This window comes from Ranitomeya variabilis, chromosome 3, assembly GCF_051348905.1.
Source record: "Ranitomeya variabilis isolate aRanVar5 chromosome 3, aRanVar5.hap1, whole genome shotgun sequence".
In the NCBI taxonomy this organism is placed as follows: domain Eukaryota; kingdom Metazoa; phylum Chordata; class Amphibia; order Anura; family Dendrobatidae; genus Ranitomeya; species Ranitomeya variabilis.
The window spans coordinates 211971099-211985940 of NC_135234.1; the positions used below are offsets into that span (position 1 = coordinate 211971099).

The window sequence follows — 14842 nt, forward strand, 5'->3', positions numbered from 1 at the left end:
ACTTGAAGGCTTCTTCTGTGCCCTATTTCTGCCCAAATATTCAGGACTCCATGATAAAAAGTATATAGTAAATGTCCTTAATGCAGGGGGTCCAGTATTTTAGTTATTGTACTGTAGTTTTTTTGTTCTTTTAATGGAATAACAACACAGATGTGAACAGAGCCTAATGCAACATCTCTAGTTTCAACAAATAACTGAGCTCTGCATTTTTCCATATTCATAATTATAGTATGAGTGGTGGAAATAAAATCCTACCAACTAGGTCTATGTCATTACAAGGATAATCGTTTTTCCGGTAAACAAAGCAACTTTAATAATAAAGTGCTAAGACAGATGCATTTCCTGTGCCTTATCGTAAGGGATAATACCAAGATGTTACCATAGTAACACCTAGAAGTACATAGAACCACAAGAGCTTTTGTATTTTTTTTTTAATGTGTCAGTTACAGATGGGAAAAAAATGCCACAGAGTAAACATATAATCATAGTATTTCTGCAGAATTAAGTAAACACATTTGTTAATGTTTCCATGCTTACAAATTGAATTAAGTTCCATTTTACCTTGTGGCTTAGATGTACACATGGTATAACAATTTAGCCATTTGCCCTCATTCCAAAATCCTTTCCTGAGCTGAGACATATTTCCGAGGATGTATGTACAGTGGGGCAAAAAAGTATTTAGTCAGTCAGCAATAGTGCAAGTTCCACCACTTAAAAAGATGAGAGGCGTCTGTAATTTACATCATAGGTAGACCTCAACTATGGGAGACAAACTGAGAAAAAAAAATCCAGAAAATCACATTTTCTGTTTTTTTTATCATTTTATTTGCATATTATGGTGGAAAATAAGTATTTGGTCAGAAAAAAACAATCAAGATTTCTGGCTCTCACAGACCTGTAACGTCTTCTTTAAGAGTCTCCTCTTTCCTCCACTCATTACCTGTAGTAATGGCACCTGTTTAAACTTGTTATCAGTATAAAAAGACACCTGTGCACACCCTCAAACAGTCTGACTCCAAACTCCACTATGGTGAAGACCAAAGAGCTGTCAAAGGATACCAGAAACAAAATTGTAGCCCTGCACCAGGCTGGGAAGACTGAATCTGCAATAGCCAACCAGCTTGGAGTGAAGAAATCAACAGTGGGAGCAATAATTAGAAAATGGAAGACATTCAAGACCACTGATAATCTCCCTCGATCTGGGGCTCCACGCAAAATCCCACCCCGTGGGGTCAGAATGATCATAAGAACGGTGAGCAAAAATCCCAGAACCACGCGGGGGGACCTAGTGAATGAACTGCAGAGAGCTGGGACCAATGTAACAAGGCCTACCATAAGTAACACACTACGCCACCATGGACTCAGATCCTGCAGTGCCAGACGTGTCCCACTGCTTAAGCCAGTACATGTCCGGGCCCGTCTGAAGTTTGCTAGAGAGCATTTGGATGATCCAGAGGAGTTTTGGGAGAATGTCCTATGGTCTGATGAAACCAAACTGGAACTGTTTGGTAGAAACACAACTTGTCGTGTTTGGAGGAAAAAGAATACTGAGTTGCATCCATCCAACACCATACCTACTGTAAAGCATGGTGGTGGAAACATCATGCTTTGGGGCTGTTTCTCTGCAAAGGGGCCAGGACGACTGATCCGGGTACATGAAAGAATGAATGGGGCCATGTATCGTGAGATTTTGAGTGCAAACCTCCTTCCATCAGCAAGGGCATTGAAGATGAAACGTGGCTGGGTCTTTCAACATGACAATGATCCAAAGCACACCGCCAGGGCAACGAAGGAGTGGCTTCGTAAGAAGCATTTCAAGGTCCTGGAGTGGCCTAGCCAGTCTCCAGATCTCCACCCTATAGAAAACCTTTGGAGGGAGTTGAAAGTCCGTGTTGCCAAGCGAAAAGCCAAAAACATCACTGCTCTAGAGGAGATCTGCATGGAGGAATGGGCCAACATACCAACAACAGTGTGTGGCAACCTTGTGAAGACTTACAGAAAACGTTTGACCTCTGTCATTGCCAACAAAGGATATATTACAAAGTATTGAGATTAAATTTTGTTTCTGACCAAATACTTATTTTCCACCATAATATGCAAATAAAATGATAAAAAAACAGAAAATGTGATTTTCTGGATTTTTTTTTCTCAGTTTGTCTCCTATAGTTGAGGTTTACCTATGATGTAAATTACAGACGCCTCTCATCTTTTTAAGTGGTGGAACTTGCACTATTGCTGACTGACTAAATACTTTTTTGCCCCACTGTAGCTTTGAGATGGACATATATTTTGGAGGATGGATATAGCCTTGAGGGTGGAGATCTGACTAACATTGTCATATTAAATTATTCCTGATCCGTGACACCATATACTTCTAAACAAACATTAAAATGTCAAACAAAAACTCATATTTTGTGGGAGGACATCGTGCTGCAGGTGGGATGACTGTGGGAGCATCATACTGTGTTGGAAGTTTGTAGGGGTCATTGTACTGTGCAGGAGATCATCACTGGAGGGAAATCAAACTAGTGAAGAAGCTTCATAGTATGGGGTGGTCACTGTGGGGACATCATAAAGTGTTGACTGCACTGTGACGGCATCACAATGTATGAGGGGCACGGTGGGGGCATCATACCGTTACATAGTTACGTAGGTTAAATAAAGACCTAGGGCCATCAAAGTTCAACCTTTCTCCACCAAGTGTACATTTCTTCACTAATCTAGCTATAACCCGCAATGTTGTGTGTATGAAGGAAATTGTCCAGCCCTATTTTAAAAGCTGTTATAGTATCTGCCATTATTACCTCCTGTGGTAGGGCATTCCACAGTCTGACTTGTAAAGAACCCTTTCCTGTTTAGCTGTCAGAATCGCCTTTCTTTCACCAGTAATGAGTTCCCCCTAGTCCTCAACACGGTCCTTGGAAGGAACAAGTCATGTGCCAGTGCTTTGTACTGGCCACACATATTTATACATGTAAATGAGATCTCCTCTGAGGCGTCTTTTTTCTAAGCTAAACAAGCCCAACTTTTCCAACCTCTCCTCATATGAGAGGCCTTCCATCCCTTGTAATAATCTAGTTGTCCATTGGTGAACTGATTTTAACTTCGGACTATACTTTTTAAATGTGGAACCCATACCTGGATCCCATATTCTAGATGTGGCCTCATATGTGATTTATAAAGGGGTAATATTACGTTGGGATCGCAGGATTTTATCTCTCTTTTTATACATCCTAAAATCTTGTTTGCTTTTGCAGCTGCTGCTTGACATTAAGTACTGCTGCTCAGCTTACTTGTATCGAGAAAACCCAAGTGTTTCTCCTGCTCTGTAGTCCCGAGTATACTCCCATTTAATTTATATGCTGCAATAGTATTACTCCATCCTAGATGCATTACTCTACACTTATCTACATTAAACCTCATTTGCCAATTGTTTGCCCATTCAGTCATCTTATTCATATTGTTTTACAATATTGTAATGTCAGTGTCAGATTTTAATATCCTACATGGTTTGGTGTCGTCAGCAAAGACTGACACTTTATTCTCAATCCCATCCACAAGATCATTAATAAAGAGGTTAAAAAGAATCAGTCCAGGCACAGATCCCTGCAGTACCCCACTGCTGACTATATTCCATTTAGATAACGTACCATTTATGACAACTCTTTGTTTCCTGTCATTTAGCCAATTCTTTACCCATCTGCATATAGTTCCCCCCAGTCCTTGCTCCTGTAGCTTCAGTATAAGTCTGTTATGTGGAACTGTATCAAATGCCTTTGCAAAGTCCAGATATATCACATCAGCCGCATTACCTACATGCAGATTTGCACTCACCTCCTCATAGAAACCCAACATGTTAGTTAGACACGACTTAGTTTTTTTTAAATTTTATTTATTTTACTCACTTATATAGCGCCATTAATTCCACAGTGCTTTATAGACATCCATCATCACTGTCCCCATTGTGGCTCACAATCTAAATTCTTCATGAACCCATGCTGGTTGTCAGTTATTATATTATTCTCTGCAATATGTTTCTGCAGGTCATCTCTTATAATGTCGTAAAAAATTTTGCACACTACTGATTACCGGACGGTAGTTGCCCGAACCCACCTTCTTACCTTTGTTAAATATTGGTACCACGTGAGCCATCCTCTAATCTTGTGGCACCACCCCTGTTACAAGAGAGTCTAAGAATATGAGATACAGTGTTCTGTCATTAATTGAGCTCAATTCCCTCAGTATCCATGGATGAATGCCATCTGGGCCGGGGGATTTGACAATATTATTGTAGTAGTTGAGCGTCAGTAGGTGCACAATTACTGCGTTCTGCAGTGTGGGTCCCTCTCCCTGTCTTTAAAAGTTGGGAGGTATGCATTTCCGTTACCGCAAACTGAAGACATTTCATGCGTCCTGTACTACAACATTTTGTTTTCATTTTTATCCCAAAAAGGATCCAAACACGGAAATAAGTACCGGAACAAAGCCTAAGAGAACAGCATCCACCAGATTTTAGCCTTTGGCTGATCCAAGCATGCATATTTATGAGTAATTGACAGCTATGCAGTATCTTAGTATCATTACAACCCCTGTTTTAATATTTTTGTCATCCGATTTGTGTGTGAAGCATCAGCACTAAATAATTTAAGTTGGTGAAATGAAGTGAGAAAAATATAGGCATAAATTAAATTTAGGGGTTGAAATAACTAAACATTGGCATGTGCATTTGTATTCACCCCCTTTGCTAAAAATTTCCCTAAAAATTTCTGATGCATGCAGTTATCTTCATAAGTCACACGCTTAGTGTCACATGGTCTGTCATTATATACACAACAAACCTGCCAAGAGAGGGCCTCCCACTAAAACTCTCAGCCCAAGCAAGGAGGACATTAATCAAAGAGGCAACACAGAGACCAAAGGTAACCCTGAATTAGATGCAACATTCCCAAGCAGAGACTGGAGTATTCATACGACCACAATATGCCATGCTTTGCATAGGAGGTGGCCTTTATGGGAGGTTGGGCAGAAAAAAGCCTTTACTTACACACAAAAATTGTGAGGCTCGTTTTGAGTTTGCCAAAAGACATGGGAGACTCCCAAAATGTATGGAAGAAGGTACTGTGGTCAGAGGAGACCAAAATACAACGTTCTGGCCACCACAGTGAACGCAATGTCTGAAAGCAAATGAACACAACTCATCACCCCAAGAATACCATCATTAGGGACAAGGAATATGGTCCAAGTCAAGGGGAAGAAGAATGGTGCGAAATACAGCAATATTCTTGAGCAAAACCTTTTTCAGTCTGTCAGAGATTTGAGACTGGAACGGAGGTTGACCTTCCAACAAGACAATGACCCAAAGCATACTGCTAAAGCAATACGCGAGTGGTTTAAGGGGAAGTGTGTAAATGTTTTGCAGTGGTCTAGTCGAAGCCCAGACTTTCATCCAATAGAGAATCTGTGGTTAGACTTGAAAATTGCTGTTCATCAGAGGAAACTATCTCACTTAAAGGGAACCTGTCACCACGTTTTTGGAAGATGGGATAAAAATAGCGTTAAATAGGGGCAGAGGTGGGCATTACATTAGTGTGTTTGTTATGCGTTTATTACCCACCTAAGTTGCCGAAATACCTTTGCAAAGTCTCCGTTTTCGCCTGTCAATCAGGCTGGTCTGGTCAAAAGGGCGTCTTGTCTTCCCCCAGATTTTGCGTAGTTTTCCGTTGGTGGCGTAGTGGTGTGCGCATGCCCAAGGTCCTGAATCCTCTGCCAGGGGATTTAAAAGAGCGCGCTGTTCGTTTTCATTGGTGATCGGTGGGCGCGGCCATCTTCCTTTGGCCGCGCGTGCGCAGAAGCGGCGCTCTGCTGGCCGCGGCTTCAGGAAAATGGCCGCCGCGATATCCATCTGCGCACGCGCGGCATCCCGCGGCCATTTTCCTGAAGCCGCGGCCAGCAGAGCGCCGCTTCTGCGCACGCGCGGCCAAAGGAAGATGGCCGCGCCCACCGATCACCAATGAAAACGAACAGCGCGCTCTTTTAAATCCCCTGGCAGAGGATTCAGGACTTTGGGCATGTGCACACCACTACGCCACCAACGGAAAACTACGCAAAATCTGGGGGAAGACAAGACGCCCTTTTGACCAGACCAGCCTGATTGACAGGCGAAAACGGAGACTTTGCAAAGGTATTTCGGCAACTTAGGTGGGTAATAAACGCATAACAAACACACTAATGTAACGCCCACCTCTGCCCCTATTTAACGCTATTTTTATCCCATCTTCCAAAAACGTGGTGACAGGTTCCCTTTAAAGGAGCTGGAGCAGTTTTGCCTTGAGCAATTGGCAAAAATCCCAGTGGAAAAAGGTGGAAAGCTCATAGAGACTTATCTAAAAGGACTTGCAGCTGTAATTGCCACAAGAGGAGACTCTACAAATCACCGACTTTATGGAGTTGAATGCGCACTGAAGTTTTCAGTTCTTTTGTCCTATTTGTTGTTTGCTTAACAATAAAAAGAAAACCAAATGTTCACAGTTGTAGGCATATTCTTTACATGAACTGATGCAAACCCTCACAAAAAAGGTGAAATTCCAGGCAAAACCCGAAAAATGCCTCGGTGGGTGAATACTTTCGCAAGCCACTATACATGCTCAGAAGTTTTGTTAGTGCTACAGCTCGCCAGCCGCCATCAATGGCTGTTTACTCATACTTATAGCACATCATTTGAAAGCAGTGGTTATCGGGGACCATAGCAGTGACACTATTGGGTCACAATTTTTTTTTATCAAGGTCAAGTGCTTTGTCATCAGTATGGACAACACCTAACTGCATACGGTGGGTATCAGCAGCGGTGCAATGGGGAAAAAAATCCAAATGATAAGAATATTGAATCTCATTTAGAGTTCAAAGACTTTATTTTTTTTGGAACAGCCATTTAACCCCCATTTTAAATGTGAATTCCCTCATTTAGGAAAATTGTGGCAAGAAATTTCATATGACTGGAACGAACACATATAGATTATACTGACTGGTGAAACTGATCCTAGAGTGTGTGGTTCCGTGGAATAGAATTGTAGTCAAATAATCCAGGAAACGCAGAAAGAGATTGGACAAAACAGGTATTTGGTACCAAAAAGCTGTTCAAAACAGGTCAGGTTATAAAAAGCATGAAAACTGGCACACCAGCAAAAACCAATAATACTCTTGACTATCATTGGCTTGACAGTCACGGCCACTATGCATGCCCTTTTCAGCATCACTATCCACTGTGCTGCAAGATAGAGAAACTCTAGACAGTTTATTGAACCTTGTATATTTACAGCATGTGGAGAACTCCAGTGTTTTACATCATGATCATCTTTTGGATATAGTGACTATTTAAAGAGGACCTTTCACCAAATTTTTCATGTTGAACTGGACACACAATGTAATAGTAGCTGCAGAGCAGAATAACACATTGGGTTTTTTGTTGTTTTTTATTTCACCTCTCTTTTGCAGAAATATTAGCGCTCAAAGTATTTGACACCTAGTGGGAAAACCCAAGTGTGCATTACCAGAAAGTGTTATTTCACTGGTAGCTTCTACTTTTTCCCTGTATATGACACTGATCAATCATAAGCAAATAGTAACAGGCTGGGGAAAGAAGAATGCACCATCATAATAATAATAATAATAATAATTTTATTTATATAGCGCCAACATATTCCGCAGCGCTTTACAACTTATAGAGGGGACTTATACAGACAACAGACATTACAGCATAACAGAAATCACAGTTCAAAACAGATACCAGGAGGAATGAGGGCCCTGCTGCTCGCAAGCTTACAATCTATGAGGAAAAGGGGAGACACAAGAGGTGGATGGTAACAATTGCTTTAGTTATTTGGACCAGCCATAGTGTAAGGCTTGGGTGTTCATGTAAAGCTGCATGAACCAGTTAACTGCCTAAGTATGTAACAGTACAGACACAGAGGCTATTAACTGCATAAAGTGTATGAGAACATGATGGAGGAACGTGATTATGTTGTTGTTTTTTATTAATAGGCCACACAGGGATAATTAGGTTAATGTGTTGAGGCGGTAGGCCAATCTGAACAAATGAGTTTTTAGTGCACGCTTAAAACTGTGGGGATTGGGGATTAATTGTATTAACCTAGGTAGTGCATTCCAAAGAATCGGCGCCGCACGTGTAAAGTCTTGGAGACGGGAGTGGGAGGTTCTGATTATTGAGGATGCTAACCTGAGGTCATTAGCAGAGCGGAGGGCACGGGTAGGTTGGTAGACTGAGACCAGAGAGGAGATGTAGGGTGGTGCTGAGCCATGGAGTGCTTTGTGGATGAGGGTAGTAGTTTTGTACTGGATTCTGGATTGGATGGGTAGCCAGTGTAATGACTGGCACAAGGTAGAGGCATCGGTGTAACGGTTGGCGAGGAATATGATCCTGGCAGCAGCATTCAGGACAGATTGGAGCGGGGAGAGTCTGGTAAAAGGTAGGCCAATTAGTAGAGAGTTACAATAGTCCAGACGAGAATGAATAAGTGAGACAGTAAGAGTTTTTGCAGAGTCGAAAGTAAGAAAAGGGCGAATTCTGGAAATGTTTTTGAGATGCAGATAAGAAGAGCGAGCCAGTGATCGGATGTGGGGGGTGAATGAAAGCTCGGAATCAAGGATGACTCCAAGGCAGCGGGCATGTTGCTTTGGAGTAATGGTGGAACCGCACACAGAGATGGCAATGTCGGGCAAAGGTAGGTTTGTAGAGGGAGAGAACACGAGGAGTTCAGTTTTTGACAGGTTCAGTTTCAGATAGAGGGAGGACATGATGTTAGAGACAGCGGTAAGACAATCACTGGTGTTTTCTAAAAAGGTCGGCGTGATAACAGGAGAAGAGGTATATAATTGGGTGTCGTCAGCATAGAGATGGTACTGGAAACCAAATCTACTGATTGTTTGTCCAATAGGGGCAGTATACAAAGAGAAGAGGAGGGGGCCTAGGACTGATCCTTGAGGAACCCCAACAGTAAGGGGAAGGTGAGAGGAGGAGGAACCAGCAAAACAAACAGTGAAGGATCGGCCAGAGAGATAGGAGGAGAACCAAGAGAGAACGGTGTCCTTGAGGCCGATGGAGCGGAGCATAGTGAGGAGGAGCTGATGATCCACAGTGTCGAATGCTGCGGAGAGATCCAAGAGAATTAGCATGGAATAGTGACCATTAGATTTAGCTGTTAGTAGGTCATTAGAGACTTTAGTGAGGGCAGTTTCAGTAGAGTGTAAAGAGCGGAAACCAGATTGAAGAGGGTCGAGAAGAGAATTATCTGAGAGATAGCGGGTAAGACGGGAGTGGACCAGGCGTTCCAGGAGTTTAGAGATGAAGGGAAGATTAGAGACAGGTCTATAATTAGCGGCACAAATAATAATAAATAATAAATAATAAATTATAACAAGCTCAGTATAAGATGTATTGGCAAACTGTCTGCTCTACTCACTGCAGAGTGTTTACAAGTGCACAGCAGACCTGAGTGTGATTAACCGACAGCTTTCAACTCTCATCTGGCAGGAAGTGTGGGAAGAGAGGCAGTACTGCTGAAGTTGAGTCTCAACTAGTGATGAGCGAATATACTCGTTACGCGAGATTTCCAGAGCATGCTCGGGTGTCCTCCGAGTATTTTTTAGTGCTTGGAGATTTAGTTTTCATTGCCGCAGCTGAATGATTTACATCTGTTAGTCAGCTTGATTACATGTGGGGATTCCCTAGCAACCAAGCAACCCCCACATATACTTAGCCTGGCTAATAGCTGTAAATCATTCAGCTGAGGCGATGAAAACTAAATCTCTGAGCACTAACAAATACTCGGAGGACACCCGAGCGTGCTCGGGAAATCTCGAGTAACGAGTATATTCGCTCATCAATAGTCTCAATACAAACATTTCTAGTATCTCTAGTATGCGTTTTGGCAGATCAAAATACATATTAGCATTGCCAAAGCAAGGGCAGTACTGCCAACTCTGCTGCCCTGCCCCTACCCCCATGCTGACTGCTGGAGATGAAAACTGTTGATCACCCTCAGATCAGAGAAGTGTACTGTTTTCCTTCACCGTAATTGTAATTCTCTCATTTAAGAAGGGCCCACAAGTTCTAAATAGGGTTTAGGTCAAGGTGAGTAAGGAGTACATGTCATTATTCTCTCATCGTTAAGGCCTTTACTGGCTAGCAAATCAGTTCAGGACTTTGATGCATGCAATGGAGCATTGTAATGCATAAAAATCATAGTTTTCTTGAAAGATACAGACTTTTTCCTGTAGCACTGCTTGAAGAAACGGTCTTCTAAAAACTGGCAGTAGGTTTGGGAGTTTATTTTGAATCCATCTTCAACCCCAAAATTTCCAACTAGCTCATTTTTAATGCCAGCCAATAGCTATCTCCACCTTACTGTACCCCTTATTGATCTAGCCACAGGCCCATCCATCTGGTCCGTCAAGGGTCACTCTCGTCTCGTATTAGCCCATAAAAAGTGTTTTAGATAATTCTTGACATTTCAACTTCTTTGTCTTGTTAAGTGGTGGTTGGGTTTCAGCTTTCCTTACCTTGGCCGCGTCTCTGAGCACTGAACACCTTGTATGTCTGGGCAGTCCAGGAAGGTTGTAGTTCTGGAATATGACAGCACTGGAGGATAATGCGTTTCTGGTTGCTTCATGTTTGATTCTTCTCACATCTTTAGCAGTTAATGTGCGTTTCATTTTTAGTATCTTGCAGGTTATTTACATCAAAACTTTTGATGGTTCTATGATCACATCCCAATATCTTAGCAATTTCAAAAGTTCTGCAACCTTCTGTAAGACTTTTAACAATTTTTGAATTTTCAGAGTCAGTTAAATATCTTTTTGGACCACTTTGCCTGTGGGAAAACAAGCTGCCTAATAATTCTGCACACTTTGATAAAGAGTGTTGATGTCCTTAGGCCTCACCCTCCCTCGTTACACAAACACACATCATATTCATCCAATAAGCATTTAAGTTTATACTGCTTGGAGTTGGAAAATCTGCATAAAAATGATGTGCCTAATAATTGTGCACAGTGTAGGTCTGCCACTGTAGTGCCACTTTAAACAGCGTATCATGATCTTTCTCATACTTACTTGTCCTTGCTCTTTTTATGCCTGTATTTCCCGGACAGCATGTGGGTAAACCATTCTCTCTACCTATGGACCTCCGGTTACCACCAGAACTCTTGGACAAACTACAAATAAATAGTCCAGAAGACTTTCCGAAGCAAGAAAGTCGAATGTCAAGAAGAGCATCCTTGGTTAGTGTATACAAAATTGGTAAACTTTATATTTTACAACCATGCAATATGTTTCATTTTTGTTATTTCCTTATATGGTTCATATTAGTAGTATGTTTAAAAGGAGTCATCATGTTTTGCTAATTCACAAAGACTGAGTGCCTGACTCATTATTGCTTTTGCTGCTGTTTTTTGTCTAGTTTCTAGTGCATCTTTGCATCCTTTTTTGTTTACGCCAAATTTATCTTTTCATTTGCGTCTTTTTAAAATATTTTTTAAATGTAATTGCCTGTTGTTGTTTTTTTTTTTTTTTTTTTTTTTTTTACTTTTTCACTGTGGGCGTAGTTAGGGGGGTTTCCAGATATTTTCGTGTGATTCATCATTTGCGATTTTTCAAAAAGTCACAAAATTTGTCGCAAATGTAGAATTTTTTGAGCCATTTTTATGACATTTTGAAAAAAGATGCAACGTTTTGTCGCAAAGATTGTATAAGACCAAATAAAAGACCATTTTGCAAAATTCATGAACCGCATGCCCCATTTTAATGAAATTGGCGCAGTAAGCTGTAAATGATAAATCAGTACCGAAATGCTCTGGATTTTATTTGTATCATGGTATATTTATTCCCTGATGCGATCTTCTGTGGAGGCTTCTAACCTCCTTTCACAGCATGAAAGACTATGCTTCACAGTGAAGTCAGCAGAGTCTGGGAGTGGAGATGAAGCTGAGTGATACCAGCAGCCCTTCCAGATAACCCAGACATCTCCCTCTGTTCTCTGTCAGCTGTCTAAATTCTTCCACTTAATGTTGTCTGTGTGAAAGCTGCTTATCTTGATCAGGCAGCCCAATATACATGTCATTCTGCCATTAACTGTTTGCTTATTAAAGATAATAAGAAGATAACATAGCAGACTGAAAAATTATATATTTGTTACCTGTCTGTAATGTAACCTTTTTGACCAGTAACTTATATAATATTTTATACATTCATTTTTTTTATGTGAATAGTGATAATAAAATAAAAATAATTAATTTGTCCAGCCGATAACATATTATATACTGTATACACAATCCGATTACGTAGCTCAGATAAAATGCTGCCGTAAAGTAGATAAGGTCAGTAGAATGTATATACGATATTAGCCAAAATGTATGCTAATCTGAATGTTGTTTACAGTCAGATATTGGATTTGGAAAACTGGAGACATATGTGAAGTTGGATAAACTAGGAGAGGTGAGAAGAAATACCTGTTTTGTATAATTTTATGTTAAAATGTAAATGCAGTTTTAGAAAAGTTTTGACATGTCATAGAAAAGTGCAAGATGTTTTCATCTGTGGGTGTCCTGGTGCCTAGAATTCCATCAGTCAGTCTAAGAGGTAAAGTTTCTCCTTGGGGAAATTGACATGTTAAGCCGAGCATGTCGGAGTGAGGAGTCTTAAAAGCCATGCATACTGCTCTGGGAAATTAAATATGCAAATTGTCTCTTCAGAGACAAAGAGGACTAGCACTCTAGTGCCACCTCTTGGAAGCATGATCCTAAAAGTCAATATCGACCCTTCAATGAACTGATCACTAAAAAAGAAGCGCTCAGCCAAGCACTGCTCTCCTCCTAGACTGAGAATAGACTTTATGGCTCTGATTCATCAAGACCAACTGAACAACGTTGGTCTTGATGAATAGACATGTTGGAGTCAGACCCTCCTGATTCTCTAAGAGGCATCTGACAAGTGGAGTGTGCCTCACCACAAATCCTAAAATTTCCGGCTTAAGGAACACCACAGCTCATCATGAATTAGACTAGTTGTGGCGTCACTCCGCGATCCTGCCCCAGCTTTGCCCAGTTTGGTGCAGCCAAGTGAAACTGGCGTGAAAATGCCAAAAGTCGCAGAATTTTTATGCAACTCAGCGTTGCGCAAACATTTGCAACTTTTGAAAGGGATTTATGCCAGAAGTCTGGTGTAATTGCTTTGATGAATCAGGATCATAGACCCTCTCAGAATAGAGTAGTGCTCAACTGATTGCCTCAGATGATTTGCTATGCCAATCTGTGGGGTCTCGGCACCCGCTTCCTCACCGATCAAAGCTTCTGACATGTCTCTTCTAAAAGTGCAGTTATATTTAAAGTAAAATGTCCCAGTCTGTTTGGCTACCCTTTAGTTATATATCTGTGGAGTTGCATTAACTTATATTAGAATAGGGAAATAGCCTCCACACAGAGGAAGATAACAAGACCTCTAGCGCTACATATTGTAAGTGACACTCTATATCAACCTTTTAATAGGCCTTCACTCATCACTGCAAAGTAAGAGACTGGCCTCTGATCACAGAAAGAAAGGGGATAAGCTATTGACGTATAGGATTGTTACTGACAATAATTGGCATTAGTGCATGAGTCACATGATGTGATAATACTTATAGGGGACACACAACATGCACTGCACTGAGAACCTAGCGAGCACATTCCTATAGTGTGTCTGCTTTTACTGTTATTACTCCCAGTGCATCCTGACAGAGTACAGAAAAGCCAGGCAAGTAGACTAACAAGGAACCGGTGGTTTGTAGGCCACGTAGATGCAAGTTTTTTTTACAGGGCTGAGCCATATCACTTAACTAAAGTATTAAGCAAAGTAAAATATCTTATTATACCTCTTAATATACCTCTAGGGTACTTACGCCACTGTGTTCAAGGGACGAAGTAAACTCACCGAAAATTTAGTGGCCCTAAAAGAAATCAGACTGGAGCATGAGGAAGGAGCCCCGTGCACGGCAATCAGAGAAGGTATGAGTGGAGGGAAGATTAGATAAGGCTGAAAGTCATTCTGGTTAATTTATTAACTACTATATAACAACTAGATAATACTTACAAATAAAATTCATTTTATTTCCTGCAGATGTTTCCATTGAAATGCTTTCTAAGCATACATATAGTGAGTGTGCACAAACTTACATTCCACAAATGCTGAATGCTGACTATACTTATAGTAAAAATAAAAGAATATCTCTTTTAGGGTATGTGATGCTGTCACATGCAAACCATGTGATTTTACTGGAGAAGAAAAATAAATATATAAAGGAAATGCAATTATCAATAACTTCCTAAATATCACTAAATAGCAAATTACACTCGTTCTATGAAGGAACTATAATAGGACAGATGCCTGTGAGCATATCCAGTAGGAAGGCTTGCCTCATCCCTTCATTTGTTTTAAGCAGTGGCGTACCACTAGACTTTTCCCATGGTGTTCCATGATTTCTACGTACAGCTCTGGCTCCTAGTGGATATTCTGATCTAATACTGGAGATACTACGGGTGCTGATGTAAGAAGAAGCTGTTCACACTACTATTCAACATGTCTTTCTTATGTAATCCTGGAGATACTGAAGGTGCTGTGGTAAGAAGAGGCTGCTCATACTGCTGTCCATCCTGTCTTTCTAATTTAATATGAAAGATACCAGGGGTGCTGAGTTTAGAAGAGGCTGCTCACACTGCTTTCCACTCTTTCTGATCCAATACTGGAGATACCAGGTGTGCTGAAGTAAGAAGAGGCTGCTCACACTGTTGTCTGC

At 41.0% G+C, this 14842-nt stretch overlaps 1 protein-coding gene across 5 annotated transcripts in view; it reads left to right on the top strand.

Moving 5' to 3' along the window:
* CDK18 (cyclin dependent kinase 18) overlaps positions 1-14842 on the top strand; it is a 223748-nt gene that overhangs the window by 187757 nt on the left and 21149 nt on the right. For all 5 annotated transcript variants that reach the window (XM_077295121.1, XM_077295118.1, XM_077295119.1 and 2 more), the window contains 3 exons: positions 11166-11294; positions 12451-12507; positions 13940-14054. In XM_077295121.1, the coding sequence (XP_077151236.1) occupies positions 11166-11294; positions 12451-12507; positions 13940-14054 (301 nt within the window). The remainder of the gene's footprint in view (positions 1-11165; positions 11295-12450; positions 12508-13939; positions 14055-14842) is intronic.